The following is a 12489-nucleotide window of genomic DNA, read 5'->3' as shown; positions in this document are numbered from 1 at the left end:
TACAAGCCTAGCTAATATAACCCAATTTTACCCAATATATGGCCACTAGGGGCAAGAGGATGGCATGGGTTTGCGCCTATGCCATGAGCATCTTACAGATTGCCCCTCTCCATAAAGGGCAAAGGCACAACCCCAGTTGTGAATTTGTGATTCCCTATCCATTGATCCAAATTGCATTTGAAGAGTGCCAGGGAAGGGCTCTGCTTAACATTAATAGGAAGCCTGTTCCAAAGAAGGTGCAATCCCTGAGACAGGGCTCCTCCATAACAGGCACTGAGAGAGAAAGTGAGATACATGTTATTAAGGGGCAGAGTTTGAAAAGTTAAGCTGGAAAGCAGAAAAAATAATTCTCAGTGGCTATGCATAGCACACTAAATTGAAGATAAAGTTAGTTATTGCTGGTAGTCACTAAGAAGTGCAGTATGTCCGTATATGCATTATTTCCATAGCAAAATCACTGACAAACTGTCACCTTGTATGAGGCGAAACTAGAGGCATCGCTAGTGTAGAATGAAGGGGACCTCTATCCCAGGCACAAGGCAGTAAGGGGCACAAATGGCAGATGCTAGTTGGGTGGGTGCCAGATTAGGGGACAGCACAAGGCACAAGAAAATGTATCTATAGCTCTGGGTGAATCCTTAGAATATGCTGAAGAAAACAGTCATTGTATTTGCAATGTAAGTTATATATCTTGACAAATATCCAGTGTTATTGGACAAATAAAGATAATGTTTTACATTTCTGCAAATGTCTTAATATACAACTACCATAAAGGAATTGCTTGCTGTCATGTGGAAGCTTGCGTTCAGTTATCTAAAGTGCTCTGACACTACAAGTCTAGCTGGCCATTTTCCAAGATATGAAGACTTGATTGAGAAACTTTACAGAAAAATATTCTGGGTTTATGAACCTTAAGTTACATCACTGATGTAAAGACTGTGACTCTACTATTACCTCTTTAAATTACACTTTTGGTTTTCTGGGAAATTATTAAAAACTTCAGTCACTAAATGGGGGAGGGGAGCAATTTACCTTCTTGTCATTTCAGCATTTGTTATAAAATGTGGCTTCACAGTACTAGTGTGCATTTGCATAAAATATATTGGAATATTTATTCTCTGGCAACCGTGGAAAAGGAAGTTCAAATTGTCTCTGATATTACAGAATGTCCCTGACTTTGCTTTACATTTTTAGTCTGTGCTTATAGAATTTAGTTTTTATGGCAAATCATTGAGGATTACAGTCACTTAATGTGGTGAGGTGGTTAGCAGAGGATAAAAACAGCGTTTATATCATGATATCGAAAGATGAAAACAGCAAACGCTATTTCATCTGCCCCAAAACATCTAAACATGAAAATATCGAACATTCAGAACAGCAATTGTTTTCCCATGGAAAAAATTTTCTGCTCCGAAACACATACACACACCACAAGCGCATCAAACAGCAACCACACACATACACTTAAATTCCTACATCTAACGCTACACTAAACTAAACATAAACTACTATCTACCCACTTACCTTAACCCAAACACTAACCCTAAGGTCAGTCACTATCGCACACTCACCTAACCCATGCCCTAACCCTAACTCACTTAAACTGCCCCTAACCCTAAAGTCTGCCACTATCGCACACATGCCTAACCCACGCCCTAACCCTAACTCACTTAACCCACCCCTAACCCTAATGTACAAACAATCGCTCACTTACCTGAACCCAAACCATAACTTTCCACCACAGCGTTAAGAATAGCGAAGCCAAAAAACGGCCAACCGAATTCTTTCCCAAGGAAAGAATTTGCTGTTCTGCAGCTTCGCTATTCTTAGCGTTCACTGAATAATGTTCGATATCAGAACATTCGAAGTTTTAATACTTCGATGTTCTGATATAGACCCTGAAAACAACCTACATCTTGCTGCTTATTTTAAAGTCTAGCTTTGCAGGACTAGTATGCTTTTGTGTGAAATGGTTCCTCCGCAGTTTATGGAATGTACATCTGTTCAATAATTGCAATGGGTGGTGCAAATTGCTGAATGTTGGAACTAACAAATATTTGAAATTCAAAAGTATGAAAGGTAAGTGGGGTTTGGGAAGAGGCGGGAGTATCTGTGCTTCTTTTTGGGCATAAGATTTGGTAAGGGCATAGCTTTAGTGTGTGTGTGTGTGTGTGTGTGTGTGTGTGTGTGTGTGTGTGTGTGTGTGTGTGTGTGTGAGTGTGTGTGTATGTGCGCTGTGCATTTGTGTGTGTGTGTGTGTGTGTGTGTGTGTGTGTGCGTGCATGCATATGTATATGTGCACATGCGTGTGTGTGTGTGTGTGTGTGTGTGTGTGTGTGTGTTATAGTTAGAGTAAGGCTTAGATAAGGATATAGCTGTGGTGAGCGTGTGTGTGCGTGTGTGTATGCGTGCGCGCGTGTGTGTGTGTGTGTGTGTGTGTGTGTTTGTGTGTGCATGTGCATGCGTGTGTGTATGCGAGCATTTGTGTGTGTGTGTGTGTGTGTGTGTGTGTGTGTGTGTGTGTGTGTGTGTGTGTGTGTGTGTGTGTGTGTGTGTGTGTGTGTGTGTGTGTGTGTGTGTGTGTGTGTGTGTGTGTGTGTGTGTGTGTGTGTGTATAGCTTCAGAAAGCTTCGCAAGTAAGGCAGGTGCAAAGAACCAAAAGACCAAACTGCAATTCAAAAAATAGGTTCAGCACCAAAAGAGTGAAATACACGGTTTATTCCAAGAAAATTCAAACCAGTTTCGGCAATTTAGCTTTCATCAGTGATATATCATTCTACAATACAAAACACAAATTTATACTGCCAGCATTCATTAGATAATTAGTTAATTGAAGTATTAAACACACAGTAGTCATTTAAAGGCACGGATATTTAATCATATAAAAAATATATGGAAACAAAAAAGAGACCTTGTATAACATTAAAAAATATATAGATATTCATACAAAAAATGAATAACAAATCTAGAAAAATATATACCAGCTTGTCTTTAATGTCTTCACAAATGATCATTATGACCTGGTGTAAACAGAGCCCCTAAATTAATTATCCATCTTTTTATCAGAATTCCTCACTAGATATCTGCAGTCACTCCTACCCTTAATTAGATCTAGGTTAAAGGATACAACAGAATTTCTCAGAATTATTAATGACATTCACTTGGTACCTGAGTGGATTTTGTGTACCTTGGATGTTACTGCCTTGTACACAAATATTCCACATCGGGCAGGGCTGGAAGCTCTTCAATACTGGCTGAATAAGGCAAACCTATACCCTGTGGGGTTTAATACTCTTTTAGTCTGTATTTCGGAACATGTCCTCACCAAAAACATCTTTTATTTTCAGAAGGAATGTCATTGGCAGGTTAAAGGTACAGCTATGGGGGCATCCTTCACCCCATTTACGCTGACTTTTTTATGAGATACTTGGAGGATATCCTTATATATGATGATTCCCATAATATATATTTGAATGATATGGATATCTGACGGTGATACCCGGACGACTGTTGGCTGATTTGGCGAGCGGATACTACTTATCTTCGAGTTTGTTCAATACCTCAACAATAATAAGTGGGGTATTGAATTTACCCTTAACATGGACTATCAAGAAATTCACTTTTTAGATGTTAGCATCAGCAGGAATGTGGAAAACACTTTGTCTACCCAGGTATTCCGCAAATATCCTCAGTACAACACTCTCCTGGAAGCTACCAGCTTACATCCAAATCACATTATAAGGAATATCCCCAAGTCACAATTCCTTCGGGTTATAAGGATCTGCTCCTCCGAGGATGATTATGCACATCACAAACAAGATCTGATACACAGATTCAAGGCTAGATGCTATAAACCTGGATGCATTTCATCAGCTTGTAGTTGGGCTACTGGGCAGGATAGGTCACAGTTATTGACATATCATGACAAAACTTTTAAATCAGACAATACCATCAGGTTTGTCACAACATATGGAAGAAATATACATGCCATCAGAAATGCTATTGACAAAAATTGGAATATCCTTCTGGGCAAAGAGGAATTATCTAATATCCTCACTGAGCAATGTAAATTCTCATACCGTAGAGGTAGAACATTAGGATCTTATTTTAATCATTACAAATCCAAAACGCAACAGCATCTTAAGTCAGAACAATTACCATCTTAGGGGACAAACTGCTGGGTTCATTTTCTTGCGGACACTGCTCCTTTTGTAAATATATGTATAAATCCAAGGAATTTTCGAGCAAAAATACGAAATATGTGTATAAAATCAGACATTTTGCTAATTGCGGAACGGATTGGGTGGTCTATTTGGCCACTTGTTCCTGTTCCGCATTTTATGTTGGCCAAACATCTAGGACCTTCAGAATAAGAATGTCAGAACATATGGGGGACATTCGGAATAAACGCTTGACTAACCCACTTTATAGACATGTTTGTATACATACATCAGCCGTATTTCATTTTTGCATCATTGATAAAATACGAGGTGATAGATCACAAAAAGTGGGTTGGCAAAGTATAGTGAATGACATGGAAAGAAATGGATAATTAATTTAGGGGCTCTGTTTACACCAAGTCTTAATGATCATTTGTGAAGACATTGAGGACAAGCTGGTATATATTTTTCTAGATTTGTTATTCATTTTTAGTATGAATATCTATATATTTTTTAATGTTATACAAGGTCTCTTTTTTGTTTCCATATATTTTTTATATGATTAAATATCTGTGCCTTTAAATGATTACTGTGTGTTTAATACTTCAATTAACTTATTATCTAATGAATGCTGGCAGTATAAATTTGTGTTTTGTATTGTAGAATGATATATCACTGATGAAGGCTAAATTGCCGAAACTGGTTTGATTTTTCTTGGAATAAACCGTGTATTTCACTCTTTTGGTGTTGAACCTATTTTATGAATTGTGTGTGCGTGTGTGTTTGTGTGTGTGTGTGTGTGTGTGTGTGTGTGTGTGTGTGTGTGTGTGTGTGTGTGTGTGTGTGTGTACGTCTGTGCATGTGTGTATGTCCACATGCGTGTGTGTATGTGTGCATTTGTGTGTGTGTGTGTGTGTGTGTGTGTGTGTGTGTGTGTGTGTGTGTGTGTGTGTTATAGTTAGAGTAAGGCTTAGCTAAGGATATAGCTGTAGTGAGTGTGTGTGTGTGTGTGTGTGTGTGTGTGTGTGTGTGTGTGTGTGTGTGTGTGTGTGTGTGTGTGCGTGCATGTGTGTCTGTCTGTCTTTTCTTCTGTCTCTCTGTTTGTAATTTGAACTTAATTTCCATGCAGGGGGTTTCCTAGCTGAAAGAATAATGTCTGAAGGGAAACTCAACATCTATTTTTTTTCAGAGGCTGTTTTTGGTCCAGTGGCAATGACACTTGCATGATATACTTGAGGTCTTGGGTTCACATCCCAAAGTAAAAGTTAATATTATCCTTTCAATTATAATTCTGAAAACCCTTAATAATGTTGCTATTTCAGGAGAATGACTTGAGCATTCCTGATGAACACTGCTATTTTATGAATTTTTACATATATAAGATATCAGTGCTGCAAAACATCATACCACCTACTCAACAAAAATCCTGTAAATTAAAATACAGAAAGTTAAACACATTCTCTAAAACATTAACTTGGAACATGCAAAACAAGCAACGATCTGTATGGTAGGATGGTAAGCCCCCTTGTACCTCGACACTCTCCCCTATTTATATGTACCCACGCCGAAATCATATGATAGGGGGAAGGGAATATTTCACATAATCACTATTTTAGCAATTTCACAACACCACCTTAGTGTAGTTGCCATACAAGTATATATATATATATATATATATATATATATATATATATATATAGATATAGATATATATATATATCTGCATACAGATACATATTTGTACACATTATTATTATTAAGTGTGTAACTAAAAACTAAAGTAGGGTTAGATATCTACATACAGATATATCCATTGTGTACAAATAATATACCTTGCATCCATGTTAAGGCTTGTGCTCCTGCTTAGTGTGTGTTGTTACCTTACTCAAGGACTTACATCGTGGGGAGGAGGTATATTATATTCAAACACTAGTGCAAGCGCACATTCACAAATGTAATGTCTGCATGCAAACCTGGATAATTTAACAAGCAATGTAGAGTACCAGAGCTCTTTTCATAACATCTAGACTTCTAACACTGACAATAGCATTGTTATGTCTCACATCTAAATTGATATATCATAGATCTAGACTGTATTCTGTTGTCAAATTATATTTTTATCAGGCACACCAAGCACTGCTTTCTAAAACAACGTTCCTCGTGGTGTTCATCTTCATATAAGCACACTCCCCTGTTCAACATCACTCAATCCAATCATAATCTGAACATGTACAAAGTAAAACGTTACTTCTTGTGGATCTTTGCAGGGTTAGTAAGTTCTAAAATACCATCACTGCCCTCTTACTTCCCAAAGCCCCAATTAAAATGCATACACTACCTTACATTTGCCAAAAAAATGCATTAACTAAAATTAAATAGCATAATAGCATATTGCATAATATTTTGTTGAGCTACACATTAGTGGTTTTAATAAACTAATTACACTATGGATAACAAGTTATTTTGCCACAATGTATATCATTAAATTATATTAAAACAGAGAAGACAACTACTGCATATGCATTTAGCATTTGCAAATCATACAGATTTTATGAAAGCCTTTAAAGACAAGCACTTTAGACTAAATCAAACAACAGCTTGACCTACAGTGTTGTACTTGGTTGGATACAGGGTCAGTACTGCAATAGCTATATTTTGACTGTTACTCACTATTTTTTGCTCAAACCCAAATGATCCAACAGGGGAGTCATTTGGAGGAATTGTGACAGTGACTTGTGTTTCATTTCCTAGAGATGCACCGCCTGTCACTCTTGTTAAAGTAATGCTGAAGCTCTCTTGGAACTCGACTGCTGTGTCGTCCACAATTATGATCTCTATACTGGCAGATACCTATATAAAGAGAGAGACGTAACATTATATATTAGAGCCAGAATACTGAAAATTCAAAATAAGTGAATTATAGATCCATGACTGTACATTCTACTAGCTGACATCTTAGCCCTATGCAAAACCTATAAGAGTGAAAATATATATTTGGTTAATCTGATCCAGTTGTCTCAGTACATTATGTATACTTAAACATATGAAGAAATCGGCATCACAAACTGTAGCCATGTAGGCATAGAAAACAGGTCACATCTTGCATTTTAATGTACCGCATCACAGTAGTATTATCCATAAGGACATGCAGGGTAACCTGTGTCAAAATCTGTCTGAATGTTTTAAATAGAATTACTGCCATTGTTTCCTTTATATTTATGTGTTTGCTTGTCATGTTCTTGTCCAACATGTCCAGTACCTACAGATCTCAAACACGGGTCACCATCAGTAGCTCAGGTATCTGTGGAGAGGGAAGGGGTTACAAGGATTCCCCAGGCCAGTTTAAAAGATAACCACATGTTGAGATGTGCTTCATTCTACCATGAAAGCTCTTTTTTATACAAAATAAAATAGATATGTGAGTCACCAGAGACCAGAAGTACTAACATCATTTGTTTCTGACATACCACTGCAATGTCTTAATAAGCAATCTAGCTAAAAAGGCCACCATTAAGCAAGAAGCTATGTACCCTAGAATCCTGAAGAAATTCCTTGCTGTGATGTCATCCTTGACCGATACTATCTGGTAGAAAAGGAAAATACACAAAGTACATTGTCTTCAGGGAAAAATACTTTCTGCTGTTCCTTGTCAAGTAATGCCCTTAGGAATAATGCTTATAATAATGTTGCGAGATGTGACTTGGAAAGACAGACAGAGACAGAGAAAGAGAGAGAGGGAGAGGGAGAGAGACTGAGTCTCTGGGAACATACCAGGGTAAGCGTCAATACTTTCTGAATCGCTTCTTCTAAGTCTACCTAAATTAGATGGTTGTTCTGTTAAGAGTAATTGTGCACACTTTTGTTGCTGTAAAGGCTATTACCAATGCAAGGCTCTTTGTAAAACCCTTACGTACTAGACCAGCCAATGAGCAAGAAGGTGAAGTGAAAGTATGCTTCCCCGTTTGATACCTCAAAAATGTTCTGTTCATCTCTTGCAGTGAGAATTTGTAGGTAGGCATCATTTAGATCAAAGATGACCATGAACACTTGTGGAAATAGAAGAGGTAGTTTGTCTTGAAAAATAATTATTTTGAATATTGACAATGACAGGAATTTGTATAACCTTGAAAAGTTCAGAACAGGCCTTCTAGTTTCTTCTTTTCTTTTTTGTGCATAGTAGATTTTTATTAACATTCCCGGCCTTACACATATTTGTGCAATCCTTATGCACAGCATATTTTTCATATGACATTGGTGCAACTTTCATATGGCTTCCCTTTCTAGTTAAAACATCTTGGCTCCACGTAAAATGACATTCACATTATTTTAAATCATAACACAGAAAAAAAATTGTTGCAACCATAATTATAATAAACCTTCAAATGTTAGAAACTATTTACATATGGATCATACCGAGAAGGACTTTTGAGCAGAACTTTATATTTCCCTATTCAGTACTTTCTCTGATTTCTTGGTTTAGAAGGTCCTTTAACAGAAACAGATTCACAAGAATCTGTTCAAAGTCTGTGTCTGCTACTGAATTAAAGTCTTGTAACATTAACTCAGAATATTGAAAATCCACTAGCTTACTCCTCTATAATTAGACTCCCATGGCCTCTCATTTTGAGGAAGGTAGGGATGGGATGCTGATAGTGTTTTGAAAGTTGGTGGGTTACGGAAAAATTTCCAATGGGAGGGGAGAGAGGCAGCTTGAATGATTCATAAATGTTCCATCTGTTGAGCTTATCCTCAAGGTCTCGAAACGTATCCTTTTGTTCTGCTTGCCAATGTTTTCTGTAAAATTGTTTCTTTCTGTGCTGCAAACCTCTGTTTTGCTTAGAGAAGATGGGATAGCTTTTAGTATTTCAGGGCTTGACAATAAAAAGAATGGTTTGACTTTTAGCATGCTCTCCCCTTTTTCTTCTAGCATCTTAAAAATAAATAAATAAACTTGGTGTCAAAGAACAGATCTTTACCCAGAAGACATTAGAGAGCTTCACCTTCTTATGATCTGGCAGGGGCAGTGCCCTCAGCCAGGCATGTCAAGAAATTCTGGACCTTATAGTGGTTGCCCTGCATGATTGATCCAGTGCAGCAAATTCACATTGTTTGGTCTGCTTTGCCACTTAGGCCCAAAGGGTGCATTCGACAAGGGTCTCCTACTTCAAGTCCTTGTTCATACTCCTCTCTGCCTTAACTTCAGGTTGTAATAGAGGGACTTTGAAACTTAAGCACGAGTCTGGTCCCAATATCTAGTGTAGTAAAATCATATATCTTTTTAAAAAAAACTGTAGTTTGCTCTCCCTTTCTCTAGATATCAATATGACACATTGTATTTTAGTATATAGCAAAAGGTGCTATGTCATTCTAACTCTTGTCTTCTGAGCCAATGACCATTCCAAAAAATAAATAAACAAGTTCACAGATTCTCAGAAGTTCAGAAAATGCAGTATGCTACTGTATATATTTCAGCTATATTTTCTCAGATGATCTGGCTTCTAGTGCACATTTTAAATGTACTGAACATACCCCAAACTTCTTAGAGCAAGAAATCTGGGCAAAGCCATAAATAATGGGGGAACAAAGGCCCAAAAATAGGGACAATTTTTAAATATTGCACTTACAAACTTAGAAAGTCAGTAGAACAACAGGTTTTGCATTAGCATGAATTTTCTGAAGGGTATGAAATCTGAAACTCAAATGCCTTTCATTATTTTCTGACTTCTGTCCTTAATGATTTGCCAAAGATTCGCCAGAAAAAAATAGCAATTTTATGAGAAACAACCCAAAAATGTGAGGGAAAAATATGGGCATTCTGCGAAAATCTGGACAGTTAACAAGTATGGGGTGAAAAATGTTAGACTCAGTCTTGAACTCAGGCCATTCTTTGAATTTCATCTAATAATTTTTTAATAAAACTTTCTCTATAACTCAGGAATGAAAATGTAAACATGCCAAAAATAGGCAGTAATTAATAAGTGAATAGATTTCACACATACAATTTATTGTACAGTGAGGTCTTCTTTCTAAACTCACACATATTTCTTTTTAATTTTATTGTAATTTATGATATGTTTCACTTCGGGTCTATATTATGTTGTCAAAAGACGTGTTCAGTGAACACGTCTTCATTGACACATAAACATCAAACCCAGTAATCTCCGAATGGCCACATCAGTGACTTTTTTCTCCAGGGGAAAAAAGTGCTTGGCCAAAGAAACAGTAAACAAACATTCAAACCCTACATAGTGGGCGGGGGGGCTTCACCCACCACACTCCCAATGTGGGGGGCTGTGCCGCCCACACCCCCCCCTTGACTAAATATACCAACTCCGAGATAGCACTACAGTGGGGAAAAGGGCAAATCCCCAATGACGGCCAAGCTTTTTTTCTCCTAGAAAAAAAAAATGCTAAAGTGGCCGTTCGGCAATTACTGGGTTCGATTTTTATGTGTCATTGAAGATGTGTTCGTTGAACATATCTTTTGACAACATAATATAGTCCCTTTTACTTCAGTTGTCAGGTATAAAGGCTTCTCATGAAGTTACAAAGAGCATACATATCCTGCTAATTTTAGCAATTAACTCTTTGGGATGATGGTTTGCTGGTTCAAACTGTTGATCTATCGGCTTTGCTGGTAAGTCACAGTTCATGTCACTATGCATTTTTAGTCTGTACTTTGAATCCTGTTATGCAGTTTGACAATTAATAACTTAATAAGGCCTGAGGTCCAGATAACTATTTCCTGTATTACTGCATACTTGTCACCCTTAGAGAATATTGCCATGCAGTCTAACAATTAATTACTTAGTATTAAAGCTTGGAGGAGCTAAAGCATGGTGGAAGTCATTTAAATGCAATACTATGAGTTTCTTATTAGACTCCAGGATTCTTTGAAATATACTTTAGTCAGACCTGTGAAATGTGCATTCATTTCTGTCCAGCAACCAATCAAATCTTCATTTTTAAACGTTTTTCATCTATGACATCTGAGATAAATGTTGACTCATCAAGTTCATTGAGGTTATGCACTGTTTTTATTACATGGATTTTTCAGTTTCCATGTGTGGTTAATGCATTTCCTCTCAGAGCTTACAAAAGTGGTTTGCTACAGTTTAAAAAGAGATTTTTTTGAGGTAGATGAACCTGGCTTGCACCTTAGCCTTTGATGAGGAGTGCAGGATTTGGGATTGGATTTTTTTTTTTTGCTTATCAGCTTAGAGTTGAGGGGCACAAACCTGGTTTACTCCATAGATGAGGACGGCAGAAAGGGAAATGGACCATTGTTTTTTTTCTCTCTCTTTTTTTTCCCCCAAATTAGAATTGAGTGGCATGAGATCAGGGAAAGGCACCGGTCACTTACTGAGTAAGCTACAGCTCTGAGCCATGAAATTCTGATTGGAAGGGCTTACAGAAAGAAATCCAAATGCATAAGCTTCCTTAGGAATTGTGTTTCCATCCTGTACCTTACTCACAATAATATCAGTGAAGTATATGTTGAAAAGCTCAGTTATTGTTACACAGTTTTATTTATTGGTGTTGTCATACCTCTGTATTTGATTACTTAAAATAGGCTTTTGCTAAAGAAATTGTAAGTCTGAACACATTGAACAGAACTGAATGATACTTTTCTTAGGGTCTGATCACAGATCTGACTAGCATCTGGCATCAAGAATGTGCTCCTAGACTTGAAGAGCAAAAAAAAAAGTCTGTTGATTTGTTCCCCAGAGGAAGCAAGTGCAAACCAAATCCTTGGTTTTATGTTTTTATATTCCTTGAGTGCTAGAGGAACAAAATAAACATTTCTTCACTTTATAATGTAGTAAGTGCCTTGCTACAATTTAAACACCACACACAGAAGGGACAGAGCGCTTCATCCCTAACCATTAATTCACTATCAACATTCATTTTTGAATGGTTGCAATGCGCTACCTCCTGACTGGCCATTTCATGACAATGCCCCACTCACCCAAATAATTCCATGCTTCTCATGGGTACTGGGTAAAAGAAATACATTCCAACCCTAGTCTTTACAGTAAGGCAATTGATTTATCTAGTACACAGGTAAACAGCAATATCCTGATACACTGTATGGTAATTGCAAGAACAGAAGAACCCAACAATAAGTACAAAACAGTAGAGCCCAACAATAAGTACAAAACAGTGGAGCCCAATAATAAGTACAAAACAGAGGAGCCCAACAATAAGTACAAAACAGAGGAGCCCAACAATAAATACAAAACAGAGGAGCCCAACAATAAGTACAAAACAGTAGAGCCCAACAATAAGTACAAAACAGTGGAGCCCAACAATAAATACAAAACAGAGG

General features: G+C 37.3%; 1 protein-coding gene across 1 annotated transcript in view; it reads right to left on the bottom strand.

The window, feature by feature from the left end:
* Nucleotides 1-12489, bottom strand: part of ADGRV1 (adhesion G protein-coupled receptor V1) — a 3979741-nt gene that overhangs the window by 2489329 nt on the left and 1477923 nt on the right. Inside the window, exon 58 of the mRNA XM_044064182.1 lies at nucleotides 6831-7010. Coding sequence (XP_043920117.1) covers nucleotides 6831-7010 — 180 coding nt within the window. The remainder of the gene's footprint in view (nucleotides 1-6830; nucleotides 7011-12489) is intronic.

This window comes from Protopterus annectens, chromosome 2.part2 (assembly GCF_019279795.1).
Source record: "Protopterus annectens isolate FY-2018-M chromosome 2.part2, PAN1.0, whole genome shotgun sequence".
Taxonomy (NCBI): Eukaryota; Metazoa; Chordata; order Ceratodontiformes; family Protopteridae; genus Protopterus; species Protopterus annectens.
The sequence above is the reverse complement of the archived record's forward strand: the minus strand, read 5'-3'. Positions and strand labels throughout refer to the sequence as shown.